This window comes from Lipotes vexillifer, unplaced genomic scaffold, assembly GCF_000442215.2.
Source record: "Lipotes vexillifer unplaced genomic scaffold, Lipotes_vexillifer_v1.1 scaffold209, whole genome shotgun sequence".
Classification (NCBI taxonomy): domain Eukaryota; kingdom Metazoa; phylum Chordata; class Mammalia; order Artiodactyla; family Lipotidae; genus Lipotes; species Lipotes vexillifer.
In genome coordinates, this window is record NW_006787556.1 from 1,033,672 (window position 1) to 1,048,859 (window position 15,188).

A 15,188-nucleotide genomic window follows, 5' to 3' on the forward strand; every position below is an offset into this window, starting at 1 on the left:
GTTTCTGTGTGGACATATGTTTTTATTTTTCTTGGACATATACCTAGGAGTAGAATTCCTGGGCCATATAGTAATTCTATGTTTAACCTTTTGAGGAACCACCAAACTGTCTTCCATAGCAGCTGCACCATTTTATATTCTGACCAACAATGTAGGAGGGTTCCCATTTCTTCATATTCTCGTTGACACTTGTTATTTTCCATTAAAAAAATTATAGTCACCTCAGTGAATATGAAGTGTGGTTTTGATATGCATTTCCTTAACGAACAATGATGCTGAACATCTTTTCATGTGCTTGTTGTCAATTTGTATACCTTCTTTGGAGAAATGTCTAATCAAGACCTTTGCTCATTTTTAAATTGTGGGCTTTGTTTGGGTTGAGCTTTAAGAATTTTTAATATATTCTGATACTAAACCCTTATCAGATATATGATTTGCAAATATTTTCTCCCATTCTATAGGTTGCCTTTCTACTTTCTTGATAATGTCCTTTGATGCACAAAAGTTTAAAATTTTTATGAGGTCTTGTATGCTGCAACTTTGCTGAATTCGTTTATTAGCTTTAGTTTTTTTATTTGTAGATTCTTTGGGATTATCTACATATATACCCTGCCCCACCACCCACCCCCAGCCCAATTCATATGTTGAAATCCTAACGCCCAGTGTGATGGTATTAGTAGGTGGGGCTTTGGGGAAGTGCTTAAGGTGGAGCCCTCATGAATGGGATTAGTGTCCTTATAAAAAAGGATCCAGAGAGATCTCTAGCTCCTTCCACCAAATAAGGACATGGTGAGAAGGTACCAGATATGAACCAGTAAGTGGGCCCTCACCAGAAGGTGACATGTTGGCATCTTGATCCTGGACTTACCATTTTAACTGTGAGCAATAAATTTGTTTTTTATAAGCTACCTGGTCTGTGGTATTTTGTTACAGAAGTCCAAATGGATTAAAACACTTAGGAAATAAATACAGGCTCCTTCCAGTGATGCTATTACAAATACTATATCCAGGCTCCTTCCAGTGATGATATTACCAATACTATGCTATTGGTAAGATACAATAACACAGCCTATGTTAAAATGGCACAGTAGTTTAATCCTTAGAATCCAAGACAACAGATGTGAGGTATCCGATCCTATAGGAACTAGTTGTGTCTCCTACTGTAGCCAAAAAGATTTGTTTAGATACAACAAAGCTGGTTTTGTAATTTATAATGCACACACACACAACACACACACATACACACATATTCGTGCACCCACATATTTATTCCTTCCTTTGGTTTTCTGGCATTTCCAGGTTTGTGGTAAAAGTTTCAATATGACTTTTTTCTCCAGAATGCAATGGGTCAGACATCACACCTATGCAAACTTAAGGAGCCCATTCAAATTTTAGGAGAACCAGACACTTATCCTAAGGAGACAGAAAGAACTGTTGATACTCTCACAGGGAGTGTCTCTGTGTAAAAAAGTTTGGAAAGTGGAAATGGAGCTCCTGGAATTGTATTCAAAAGACTTGTTTAGGAAGGTCCGTGTTAGCAGGCTTCACCCGATGGGGGATTCAACAGTGGGTGAGTAGAACAGGACTGAAGACAACTGCTTCTTCTGGAGGAGGGACAGCCTTACGCAGATTGGTGTGGAATTCACCAGAAGCTCTTTTATATCAAACTTTTTTCAGGATCCAGCTTTATAAATAAGCCTAAACAATAAAATAACAGAAGATGATTATAAGTCAACTGACTTCACTCTATCTGATGGGACTTCTCTAAGTAGAAATACATATATACACACACAAAAGCACTTTGATTCATATTGGTACCTTCAGGATATCTGCCCACTCTCATTTTTCAGCCAAATTAAGAATCAACTTTTGGGAACTTCCCTGGTGGTCAAGTGGTTAAGAATCCGCCTTCCAATGCAGGGGATGTGGGTTTGATCCCTGGTTGGGGAACTAAGATCCTACATGCCGCAGGTCAACTAAGCCCACGTGCCACAACTATTGAGCACGCAGGCCACAACTAGAGAGCCCACGTACAGCAACTACACGGCCCACGTGCTCTGGAGCCTCTGTGACACAACTAGAGAGAAGCCCCGCTCCACAATGAGGAGCCTGTGCACCACAGTGGAGGATCCTGCAAGCTGCAATGAAGATCGTGTGTGCCCCAACCAAGACCCAACACAGCCAAAAACAAATAAAATAAAAATAATAGAATTAAAAAAAAGGAAAGAACCTTAAGAAAATTTATTTAAAAAAAAAAGAATCAACTTTTGATTCTCACAATACTGTATTAGCTCTCCTGGGTAACTAGGTCCTCTGCCACTTGGTCATTTCATGGTTCATTACCACTTCCATTAGAGATAGTCAAGGAAGTGAAAGGAAGTAAAATTACAACTGAGCCATCTGTTACCTTTATGATACTGAAAGGTTTAGTGAGACAGAAAGTATAAACCACAGCCTGGAATAGGATTTTTAAACTGACTATGGATTCAAATTATTCATGATCTTCCTCCTGCTTCTTTTATCTATCATTCCAGCAAACAGCTAACACTTAAGGGAAAAATGAATTTCTTAAACAAAATACAAGTAGCATTAACCATAAAGGAAAAAATTTAATAAATGTAACTACATTTACATTAAAAACTTCTGTTCATAAAAAGATAACTCAAAGCAAATAAAAGACAACTTATATACTAGAAGGAGATATGTGCAACTTATATAGCCAACAAAAAGATTCGTTTTATAAAAAATAAAGAATTCCTATAAATCAGTAAAAAAAAAAAAAAAAGAGGAAAAAAACCAATAAAAGAGGCTGAGAAAACAGGAATTTCACAGAACAGGAAACAAATATGGTCAATAAATATATGAAGAGATGCTCAGCTCCATAGGTAATCAGGGAAATGCAACTTTAGATCAAACTGAAATACCATTTTATAACCATTTGATTGGCAAAAATCAAGAAATTTGACTTTACCAATTGCTAGAAAAGATAGGGATCGACAGAATGTCATATACTGCTGGTGGGAATGTAATTTGGTACAGCTTTAGAAAACAATCTGGCATTTCCCTGTAAGGCTGAACACTCTTATACCCTCCAACCCAGAAATTCCACTCCTAAGTATATGCCAAGCTCTTGCCCATATACACCAGCAGGAGACATGAATAAGAATGTTAATAGTAGTGCCATTCATAATAGTCAGAGGCCCACCATTAGAGGAAGAGATAAATGCATTGTGGTATAGTCACACAATGGAATATTATACTGCAGTAAATGAGCAAACTTCATAGCCAACAACATGGGTGAACTTCAGTAACATGAAGCTGGGTAGAAAAAAAAAAAACCAAGTCCCAGAAAAGCACATATAGCACAATCTCTTTTCTACAAAGTTCAAAAACAAAAAACTAAACAATATATTACTTAGGCACAAATATATTCTTTCTTTTTTTTTTTACAAATATATTCTAAATCAAACTTAAAAAAAACCCAATGAGGTATAAAGGAACGAAAATCACAAAACTCTAGATCAGAGTTACCTCTGAAGGAAAAATAGGAGGATGAGATGGGGAAAAGTAATTAGGTAGGGATATAATATTATTAAGATTCTGGTTCTTGTTTGATTGTAGGTTTCAGGATGTTTATTATTAAATTAGAAAAATAAATACATTAGTGAATAAGTAAGTAAAAGATGACCATTCACATACCAATAATGGCTCTGTATCCTAAATCAAGGATTCTGAGTAACCCAAACATGTGCATCTGAGGTCCATTAAAATAAAAAATAAAAACAACAAAAAGGGACTTCCCTGGTGGTCCAGTGGTTAAGACTCCATGCTCCCAAAGCAGGGGGCCGGGTTTGATCCCTGGTCAGGGAACTAGATCCCGCATGCTACAATTAAGACCTGGAGCAGCCAGATTAAACAAACAAACAAATAAATAAATAAATAAATAAAACAAAAGAAAAAGCATTGGATATCTAAATTAACTTGTCTAAGTCTGAAGCTACTGAAGGTGAGGCTTCCAGGACTCCTCAGTTGCAAAGGCCCTGTGACAGCTGACGATATACAAAGTTACTCATTACAAGAGTATTTGCAAGAGCAAAAGAATGAGAAAATATCCATGTCTAGTATCTCTAACTCCAATCCAAGACAACAGTGCTCATTCTTGTTAACTCTTTTTCCATATCTGGAACTACTCTGGCGTGAGAAACCTAGCTCGCATCACGGCTGCCAGCCTGTGCAGACGCCACCCTCTCCCTGTGGGCTCTGACACCCATGCTGCTCCCCATGGGGACTCCTTCCTTCCCATAGTTGGGCTCTGACATCCTGTGCTGGGCCACTCCCCTGTGCAGACACCCTCTACTCCACTCAGGCTCCCAGACAGCGATGGACTGCTGCAGCCACCCCTCCCTGTGTCTTCCCCCTTATCCCCCAGCCTACCATGCCCGACTCTACCTAATAGCTTTAGAAATATTTAGGAAGGAAGGAAGGGGTGAAATGGAAGGAAGAAGAAAAAGGCAAGAGAATGGGAAGAACCTCTCGACTTTTTCTACACTGATGATAACATAAACACATTCACTGTCCTGTAGCTTGTGTTTTTCATTCAATATATAGTAATGATATATAGCTCCATATCATACAAAAAGAGTTTCCTTATTCTTATTTATGGCACCACAATATTCCACAATATTTTTTATGGCACACACAATATAGTTCATGGATGAACTGTAGTCTCTTTACCTAGTCTCCTATTGATAGATATTTATGTTTTGCCAATCTTTTGCTAGTCCAAATAACACTGCATGAGTAGCACAATTACTGGAACCCTAGAGCAACCTTACACATTGTAATGTTGCACACATGTTAGTATAACTATGGGATAAAATCCTGAAAATGGGTCAAAAGGTACATGACCATAATTTTGAGAGATATACCAGTTCTCTACCAGCAACCTTACACACTGTAATGTTTCACACATGTTAGTATACCTATGGGATAAAATCCTGAAAATGGGTCAAAAGGTACATGACTATAATTTTGAGAGATATACCAGCTCTCTACCAGCAATGAGTAAGAATACCTTTAACTTGTTCTTTGCATGCAGGGAATTAAGAATTTCTTGGCATGTATGGGTTATAAAACCAAACCAAAACAAAATGAAAACCCCCCAAAACAAAAAAACCCAAAATAAATTAAACCAAACCTAAAATAGAAAGTGGCAGCTTCTTACCTGTTGCCTCTGAGTACAGGATCTTCTCATCAACACTTCGAACATTACAAGAAAGAAACAATTTCCTCCCCTCAATTTTATCAAGTTGGCTATTTATCACAACAACAGAACAGAGGGGGATAGGTCTGCAGAAAAAAAAATGAAAAAATCCAGCTTTTATCAGATTTATGTAGCATTGAGAGATGATCAAGTGCATGACAGGGGTGGAAATTTATGATACCTGGTATCAGTGGGTGCTGTTTTAGATAAAATGCTGACACCACCAGTTGCTCACAAGCACCATTGCTCTCAGGTGGCTCCTGGGCACCCGGTCCAGAGACTGCTGTTGTGGGTTAGGTTCAAAGAAATCACCAGATGATTCCAGCTCTGCGATGGCAGAGGCTGTCCCATCTGAAGGGAGCTGAAATCCTTTAAATAAATGAAAATAGGACTATGGGATGGTCCCAGTCAGCTTCTCTCATTTTCTCTGTCATAATTGAAATTTCTCACCCAATCCCCTTTAGAGTAACTGTCACTAGAAAGACACTGAATAATAAACTCCTGGTAACAGCTTAATGTGCTAATTCAGTGCTGTCCAACAGAACTTTGTGTTGACAGAAATGTTCCACACCTAAGCTGTCCAATATGGTAGCCACAGATGGCTACTGAGCACTCAAAATGTGGTTATTGTGAATGAGAAACTGAATCTTTACATTTATTTAATTTCTATTAATTCATATTTAAATTTATATAGCTCTATGTATCTAGTGGTTACAGTCACCTCTGGGAATCTTAGAGATATCGTACTATAATGAAAAAGCTATCTCTTTAAAAGTATAATTTTAGTTGGTAGAAACATAATGTAGAGTAAGGAGATGTGTTTTATGTTCCTGTAGTACCATCATGTGGGTGAAGGAACTACTCCATGTGGAAAGGAAATTAACACTCTGATTACCCCTCTGTCCAGTTTTTTACTCCCAGTAGATTTTCCTGAACTTCTTGATGGAACAACTGAGCTTTGCCAATCTAGGATTTACTAAGACCTGGGGGACAGTAGGTGTTCTTGCCTGCTCAGCATCTCCCTTTCCTACTAACACTGCGTCTTTCATTTATCCATCTGTCCTACCCCTCACCACACTCTCTCATTCACACACCTACATTCCCCTTTCTTTGGGGAATCACCTCAATTTTCGGCCCATGTAGGTTAACTAGAGTTGAAAGCTGATTCTTACCCCCCATGTCCCCTCCGCCTCCCCAGTGACTTGTTGTGTAGGTGGGCATGGGTTGAAACTGTCAATCCTGGAGCTTGTGCTGGAGCCCTTGGGGCTGGGTTCTTTTTCTGCTGGAGTTGCTAGGCTTGCAAGATACAAGCCTGCCTGGTAGCTGTGGCACTACATTGGGAAAGGCAACCCGAGGATGAAGAAGACCTAAAGGAGAAGTGTGGCTGAGACACAGGCACAGATTCCTAATGGCATCATTGAATACCTGCACCCAGCCATAACTGTCTTCTCAACCATGTAAGCCAATGTGTTCCTTTTTTCCTTAAGCTATTGTGAATTAAGAGATCTATCTCTGGGACTTCCCTGGTGGTCCAGTGGTTAAGAATCTGCCTTCCAACGCAGGGGACACAGGTTCGATCCCTGGTTGGGGAACTAAGATCCCACACGCTGCGGGGCAACTAAGTCTGCGCACCACAACTACTGAGCCCGTGCACCTCAACTAGAGAGCCCGCGTGCTGCAACGAGAGATCCCACATGCCGCAACAAAGATCCCACGTGCTGCAACTAAGACCCGATGCAGACAAAACATAAATAAATAAATAAGTAAAATAAATATTAAAGGGTTCCCCTGGTGGCGCAGTGGTTGAGAGTCCGCCTGCCGATGCAGGGGACGTGGGTTCGTGCCCAGGTCCGGGAAGATCCCACATGCCGCAGAGCGGCTGGGCCCGTGAGCCATGGCCGCTGAGCCTGCGCGTCCGGAGCCTGTGCTCCACAACGGGAGAGGCCACACGGTGAGAGGCCTGCGTACCGCAAAAAAAAAAAATAAATAATAAAATAAAAATAAATAAATATTAAAAACATTACCACCACCACCGATACATTAAAAAAAAGAGATCTCTCCCTTACAATGAAAAATTCCTTGATTAATAAAAGAGAAAGGAGAAATATAAAATAATATAATAACTGTTTATAGAATATAATTTTCTAAATGCAACTAATATTTAGGCACAGGTAAGTCTGATTGGCATAGAAAGCAGGCTTCAGATCATTTCACTTATCCAGTTTTGTTAGACAACTTACTTAGACTTGTGTTAAAGGCAAAAATAATATAATAGAGATAAACAAATTTTAAAAATAAAAGAGAAAACATACATATATAACAGAGAGGCTTAAAAAGCTAAATGGTGGCTCTTCGAAAAGGCTAATATCTCTGGCAAAATAGATCAAGAAAAATGAGAGCGAGCCTAAATAAATACAATTGGGACCAAAAAGGACATAACTACATACTTAATTGAGGTAAGAAAAATTGAGAACCCTGTGAATAACTTCATGTCAATAAATTTCAAAACTTAGATGAAATGGAAAGGTATGCAAAAAAAAGTATCGAAATTGACAAAAAAGGATTAGAAAGCCTGAATAGTTGAATAAAAAAGACATTGAAGGGGGCTTCCCTGGCGGCGCAGTGGTTGGGAGTCCACCTGCCGATGCGGGGTACGTGGGTTCATGCCCTGGTCCGGGAGGATCCCACGTGCCACGGAGCGGCTGGGCCCGTGGGCCACGGCCGCTGAGCCTGCGCGTCCGGAGCCTGTGCTCCGCGGCGGGAGAGGCCACAACGGTGAGAGGCCTGCATACAGAAAAAAAACAAACAAAAAAAGACATTGAAGCCCTAAGAGGATAGAGAAGCCACACCCAGGAAGGAGCCCAGGTCTTTGAATCATTTCAGGGGTGAGTCCTTTACTAACTTTGACACACAAGACTATATGTAAACAAAAAAAGTCTATTGATTTAAGTAGGTAAAATGTAGGGTTTGTAATAGTACCTAGTGCTACCTCAACTAATTTACTACAATTTTTTTTTTTAAAGTCCTTATTTTTTACTCCTAGTTTAATGTGGAGAGAACTTGGCCTGTAAAATTTTGATTCTTTACAATATATTGAGATTTGATCTATGGACCAATCTATGACCAGTTTTTGCAAATGTTCCATGAATGCTTGAGAAGAAAATGTATTTTTCTCTAATTACTAAATATAGGGGTCTATATATGTCCAATAAATCATACTTGTTATCTTGTGGTGTTTAAATTTTCTTTTCTAATTTTCTGTTTTTTAGTTTTATTTTTTGGTCTGCTTGATCAATAATTGAGTGTGCTGGAATCTCCCACTATGAAAATGGATTAATTTCTTCCTATGAATCTACTAATTTTGTTTATATACCTTGAAGTTATTTTATTATGTACATACTGAATTAGAATTGTTACTATGTGCTGCTGAATTGAATCTCATTACTATGAAGTAGTCTTCTCTCTCCTCATATTACTTTTTTGATAATTTATTACTTTTTCCTGATATTCCACTTTCTTTTGACTAGCTTTTGCCTGGCATATTTTTTCTTCCGTTTTCTGTGTCATGTTTTACATATGTCTCATATAAACAGTTTATAGCTTTTTGTATTTTAAAACTCAATTTTATAGTCCCTTTCTTTGAACTGATGGTTTGGTCCATTTACAGTTAGTGTAATTAGTGATTTATTAAGAGTTATTTCTACCATCTTATTTTGGTGTTCTATTTGACTCTAATGATGCTTTTTTCCCCTCTTTCTTGCATTTCTAAAAATTAAAATTTTCTATGTATTTAGTTAGTTATTTGGTTTTTACTCTTCTACTGGTTAGGCTTTAATTATATGCACTCATTTTTTATTATTTTAATCACCCTCCCCACTGAAAAATACAAAGATTAATTATGTTCACCTCCTCCCCAAACTACATACTACTGTGTGTGTGTGTGTGTGTGTGTGTGTGTGTGTGTGTGTGTGTGTGTGTGTTTTTGCAGTATGCAGGCCTCTCACTGTTGTGGCCTCTCCCGTTGCGGAGCACAGGCGCTCCGGATGCGCAGGCCCAGCAGCCATGGCTCAAGGGCCCAGCTGCTCCGCGGCATGTGGGGTCTTCCCGGACCGGGGCACGAACCCGTGTCCCCTGTATTGGCAGGCGGACTCTCAACCACTGTGCCACCAGGGAAGCCCTACATACTATTTTTGTCCAGTATTTTAGCTGTCCTTTTTAAAATCCCCAGAATATAGCCATTATTACTATTTACATATAGACTTTGTTGAGATTTATGTTATCAACATATTTACTGATGTAGTTGCTTATTATTCTTTCTTTCATCCTCCTGCCTAGCGGCATTACTTTCCTTCTTTCTGAAGTATATCCCTCAGAAGTTCCCTAGGTATTGTTCTGCTGTTTGTAAACTTTTCTCATTTTTGTTTAAATAAAAATGTGTTTATTTTGCTTATTTTTGAACTTTAGTTTTGCTGAGAGCATGATTCTAAGTTACATGTTTCTTTTAGCACCCTGAAGATATTTTATTATCTTCTCACTTCCACTGTTGCTGATAAGAAGTATACTGCTTCTAAGAGACAAGACTACTCTGTTATGGGTACCCTGTCTTTTATCTCTGACTACTTTTGGGATCTCTTTGCCTTTAGTATCTGTAGTTTCTCTATAATATCTCAAGATACAGATTTATTTTTATTTATCTTGCTTGTTATATGTTGTACTTTCTGTATCTATGGCTCATGACTTCTTTAGTTCTAGAATATGCTTATCCATAATCTGTTCAAATACTAGATTTCTTCCATTCATTCTACTGTCTTCCTCTAGGACTCCAACTATAGCACATTAGGACCTTTCATTTGTCCTCTTAGCTTAAACTCTCTTGTTTTTCACCTCTTTTTCTCTCTGTGCTGAATTCAGGTTAATTTCTTCAGCTCTTTATTTCTGTTCACTTTCAGCTGTGTTTAAATAGCCCTTTAACCTATCTACTGAGGTGCTTCTGTTTTTAAACAATTACATTTTCATTTCTAAAAGTTTTAGGTTCTGTGGCAAATCTGTTAATTTTTATAGTTTCTTGTTGCTTTCACTTTTTGTGATTTCATCTTTTATTTCTTTAAACATCTCATACATAGTTCTTTTATACTGTGTATCTAATTATCATGTTATCTTAAGCCCCTGAGGGTCCAAGTCCATTATTTTTCGTTTCTGCTGGTTCTCACTTATGGTGGTTTATTTCCTTACACATTTGGCACAGGATCTAGTTGTTCTGAACAAGGAATGTCCTTCAGAATTTCTTGTCTGCCCTGTTGCATGAAGAAGTCTAATCCAGACCTTCCCAACCAATATGCCATGAATGGGTTATAGAAATGTTGAGATATTGATCCTTTCAGCTGGCTAGCTACCACTAATCATTAGCTTCTTTGTCTACTTATCTAAATGTGCTAAGCACAAGGAAATAAATCAAGTGTGACATTTGGATCAGGGGGCTGGAAAGTATTTGGGATGATTAAGAAGCAGTTTTGCTTCTTAGAAGAAGGAAGGTAAATTAAGACACCTGATGATTGACACTGTAAATTATCTTCAATTAAATTTTAATCCCAGTGGTTGTCTCTAGCATCCTGGAGGGCCAAAGATTGATTAAACATGTTTTTATTATTATGAATCTAACAACCCTATACAAAAATATAGGGTCTGATAAAGTTCTAGACTACTTATACAATCTAATAATCTAATGTTTTATTCTGGTCTTTAATCATCAATTAATAGAAGAGAACGGAGGTTGTGCATTGTAGTGAAGAGAATCAGAGTCAGAAGACACGAGTTCTAATCCCGTCTATATTCTATCTATGTGACTTCAGGTAAAACTTGTTTTCAGTAAGTTTCCCAACTGTGGGTAACAAATGAATAGCTAAGTAACTGATTTATGTGAATAGTTTGTTGGATGAGACAAGGACTAGGGATAGGACCTGGCAAGCAGCATGTGCTCAATGTACAAACACAAGTTGAGCTAAATTGTAATCGAAATACTCTGCTGAGCTTGTTTTCAAATGAACCCCCTTTTTTGTTGAGAAGGGAGGTTGTACTGCATTCTTCACCTTTATTTGAACATAGAAAAATATTTTAAAAATTGTGAAACAAGGAAAAATATTAAAAACATAATTTAAAATATATTATTTATCATGTTAAGAAAGCCATTTCTAGAATCTAATTTTTAGTCATAAATAATATAAAATATTGACTACATGCAAGGATGACAATTTCTCCCAAATTAATCTTTAAAGTTGGGACTTCCCTGGTGGCACAGTGGTTAAGAATCCACCTGCCGGGGCTTCCCTGGTGGCGCAGTGGTTGAGAGTCCGCCTGCCGATGCAGGGGACACGGGTTCGTGCCCCGGGCTGGGAAGATCCCAAATGCCATGGAGCGGCTAGGCCCGTGAGCCATGGCCGCTGAGCCTGCGCGTCTGGAGCCTATGCTCCGCAACAGGAGAGTCCACAACAGTGAGAGGCCCGCGAACCGCCAAAAAAAAAAAAAAAAAAAGCTCCCCCCCTGCCAATGCAGGGGACATGGGTTCGAGCCCTAGTGGTGGGAAGATCTCACATGCCATGGGGCAACTAAGCCCGTGTGCCACAACTACTGAGCCTGCGCTCTAGAGCCCGCGAGCCACAACTACTGAGCCCGCAAGCCACAACTACTGAAGCCCGCATGCCTAGAGCCTGTGCTCCGCAACAAGAGAAGCCACTGCAATGAGAAGCCTGCACACTGCAACGAACAGTGGCCCCCGCTTGCTGCAACTAGAGAAAGCCTGTGCACAGCAACAAAGACCCAATGCAACCAAAAATAAATAGATAAATTTATTTAAAAAAAAAATCTTTAAAGTCAATATAACTGCTATCAAAATCACACTTTGCTTTTGGGTAGATTTTGACAAATTTATTCTAACTTTAATTTGCTTCACTCAAGTGATACAGAGAGGTGGTTGATGAGACATAGGGTTATATAAGAGAAAGAGGTACAATAACAGTCTGGGTGAGGGGTTAAAAATCTAAGGCACAACTAGGAATATGAGAAAACTACCTCAACGTCATAAAGGCCATATATGAAAAGCCTACAGCTGACATCATACACAATGGTTGAGAGACTGAAACTTTTCCTCTAAGATCAGGAACAAGACAAGGACTCCTACTCTTGCCATTTCTATTCAACAAAGTCCTAGCCAGAGTAGTTAGGCAAGAAAAAGAAATAAAAGGCATACAAATCAGAAAGGAAGAAGTAACTTATCTCTGTTCACAGATGAAATGGTCTTATCTGTAGAAAACTCCAAAGATTCCACAAAATAACTGTTAGAACTAATGAATAAATTCAGCAATGTTGCAGGATATAAAATCAACACATAAAAATCAGTTGCATTTTTATACACTAACCATGTAAAAAAGAAATTGAGAAAACAGTTTCATTAAAAATAGCATCAATGGGCTTCCCTGGTGGTGCAGTGGTTGAGAGCCCGCCTGCCGATGCAGGGGACACGGGTTTGTGCCCCGGTCCAGGAAGATCCCACATGCCGCGGAGCGGCTGGGCCTGTGAGCCCCGGCCGCTGAGCCTGCGCATCCGGAGCCTGTGCTCCGCAATGGGAGAGGCCACAACAGTGAGAGGCCCGCGTACCACAAAACGGCTGGGCCTGTGAGCCCCGGCCGCTGAGCCTGCGCATCCGGAGCCTGTGCTCCCAAAGGGGAGAGGCCACAACAGTGAGAGGCCCGCGTACCACAAAAAAAAAAAAAAAAAAATTAGCATCAATAAGAATAAAATACTTAGGAATAAACTTAACCAAGGAGGCAAAAGACTTGTACACTAAAAACTACAAAACACTGCTAAAAGAAATTAAAGACACAAATAAATGGAAAGACATCCCATGTTCACTGATTAGAAGACTAAGATGTTAATACTACCCAAAGCGATCTACAGATTAAGTGCAATCCCTATCAAAATCCCAATGGCATTTTTTGTAGAAATAGAAAAATCCATCCTAAAGTTCACATGAATCTCAAGGGACCCTGAATAGCCAAAGCAATCTTGAAAGAGAAGAAAAAAGTTGGAAGTCCCACACATCTTGATTTCAAAACATATTACAAAACTACAATAATCAAGACAGTGTGGTACTGGCATAAAGACAGACATATAGATTAATGGAATAGAACAGACAGCCTAGAAATAAACCCTCTCATATATGGTCAAATGATTTTCTACAAGTGACCAATACCACTCAATGGGGAAAGGATAGTCTCTTCAAAAGTGGTGCTGGGAAAACTGGATATCCACATGTAGAAGAATGATGTTAGACCCTTACCTTAAACCATATACAAAAAATAATGTGAAATGGACTGAAGACCTCCATTGGGGAAAAGCTTCATGACATTGGGTTTGGCAATGATTTCTTGGATATGACACCAAAGGTACAGACAACAAAATAAAATAATAGACAAATGGGACTACATCACACTTAAAAACTTCTGTGCATCAAAGGACACAATCAACAGAGTAAAAAAGCAACCTAAAAAATCGGTTGCAAATCATATATCTGATAAGGGGTTAATATCCAGAATATATAAAGAACTCCTACAATTCAACAACAAAAAACTCACAAAAACCTGATTTAAAAAATGCTCCTTCAAGTGAAGGACTTGAATAGACATTTCTCCAAAGATGATATACCAATGGCCAACAAGCATATTAAAAGATGCTCAATGTCACTAATCATTCGAAAAATGCAAATCAAAGCACAGCGAGTTATCACCTCACATCCATTAGGATGGCTACTGTTAAAAAACAAAACAAAACCCAAATAACAAGTGTTGGTGAAGATGTGGAGAAATTGGAACCCTTATGCATTGCTGGTGGGACTGTAAAGTGGTGCAGCAGCTATGGAAAACAGTATAGTCTTTCCTCAAAAAATTAAAAATAGAATTACCATGTAATCTAGCAATCCCACTCTGGGTATACATCCAAAAGAACTGAAAGCAAGACCTCATAGAGATATTTGCACACCCATGTTCATTATAGCATTATTCACAATAGCCAAGAGGTGGTAGCAACCCAAATATCCATCAACGCATGAAAGAATAAACAAAATGTGGTATATACATACAATGGAATATTATTCAGCCTTACAAAGGAAGGATATCCTGTTATATGCTACAACATGGATGAATCTTGAAGACATTATGCTAAGTGAAATAAGCCAGTCATAAAAAGACAAATACTGTATGATTCCACTTATATGATGTAACAACAGTAGTCAGATTCATAGAAACAGAAAGTAGAATTATGGTTGTCAGGGACTGAGGGAAGGGGGATATGGGAAGCTATTGTTTAATGGGTATAGAGTTACAGTTTTGCAAGATGAAAAAGTTCTGGAGATCTGTTTCACAACAGTGTAAATATACTTAATACTACTGAACTGTACATTTAAAAAAGGTTAGGACAGTAAATTTTATGTTATGCCTTTTTTTAAACTACAGCTAGAAATTTTAAAAATATTTTTAAAATATAAGGCATGAAAGATGTTAAATCTAAAGTATCAGAGTGAACTCATGACCTTATTAAACATTAATAACTTTCCAGCTCTGACACTGTAATAGCCTAGCAGCAAGGTCATCCTGCCCACCATGAGAATACATGTGGAACAATCTAATATTTTTCTGGTCTTCAGCACTATTCTCCATTAAAAGGAATCAGGGATCTTTGTAGACTAGCTATTCTATGTCTTGGAACAGATGTACCTTATTGTTGTTAGAAGTAAAAGTAATGATAATAACAACAATGTTAATGATAAAAATAACAAGCAGCTAACACTTACTGAGTACTTGTTATGGGGCCAGATTCTGTCCTAGATGCTTTGCATGGGTTAATTCATTTACTGCTCACAATGACCCTATGAGGA

General features: G+C 38.5%; 1 protein-coding gene across 1 annotated transcript in view; it reads right to left on the reverse strand.

Annotated features, from left to right (window-relative positions):
• Nucleotides 1–1,074: 1,074 nt before the first annotated feature.
• Nucleotides 1,075–15,188, reverse strand: part of THEM4 (thioesterase superfamily member 4) — a 46,991-nt gene continuing 32,877 nt past the window's right edge. The window contains exons 5-6 of the mRNA XM_007460301.1: nucleotides 5,225–5,349; nucleotides 1,075–1,698 (exon numbers count right to left, since the gene is read on the reverse strand). Of these exons, the coding sequence (XP_007460363.1) occupies nucleotides 1,658–1,698; nucleotides 5,225–5,349 (166 nt within the window). The 3' untranslated portion in view covers nucleotides 1,075–1,657. The remainder of the gene's footprint in view (nucleotides 1,699–5,224; nucleotides 5,350–15,188) is intronic.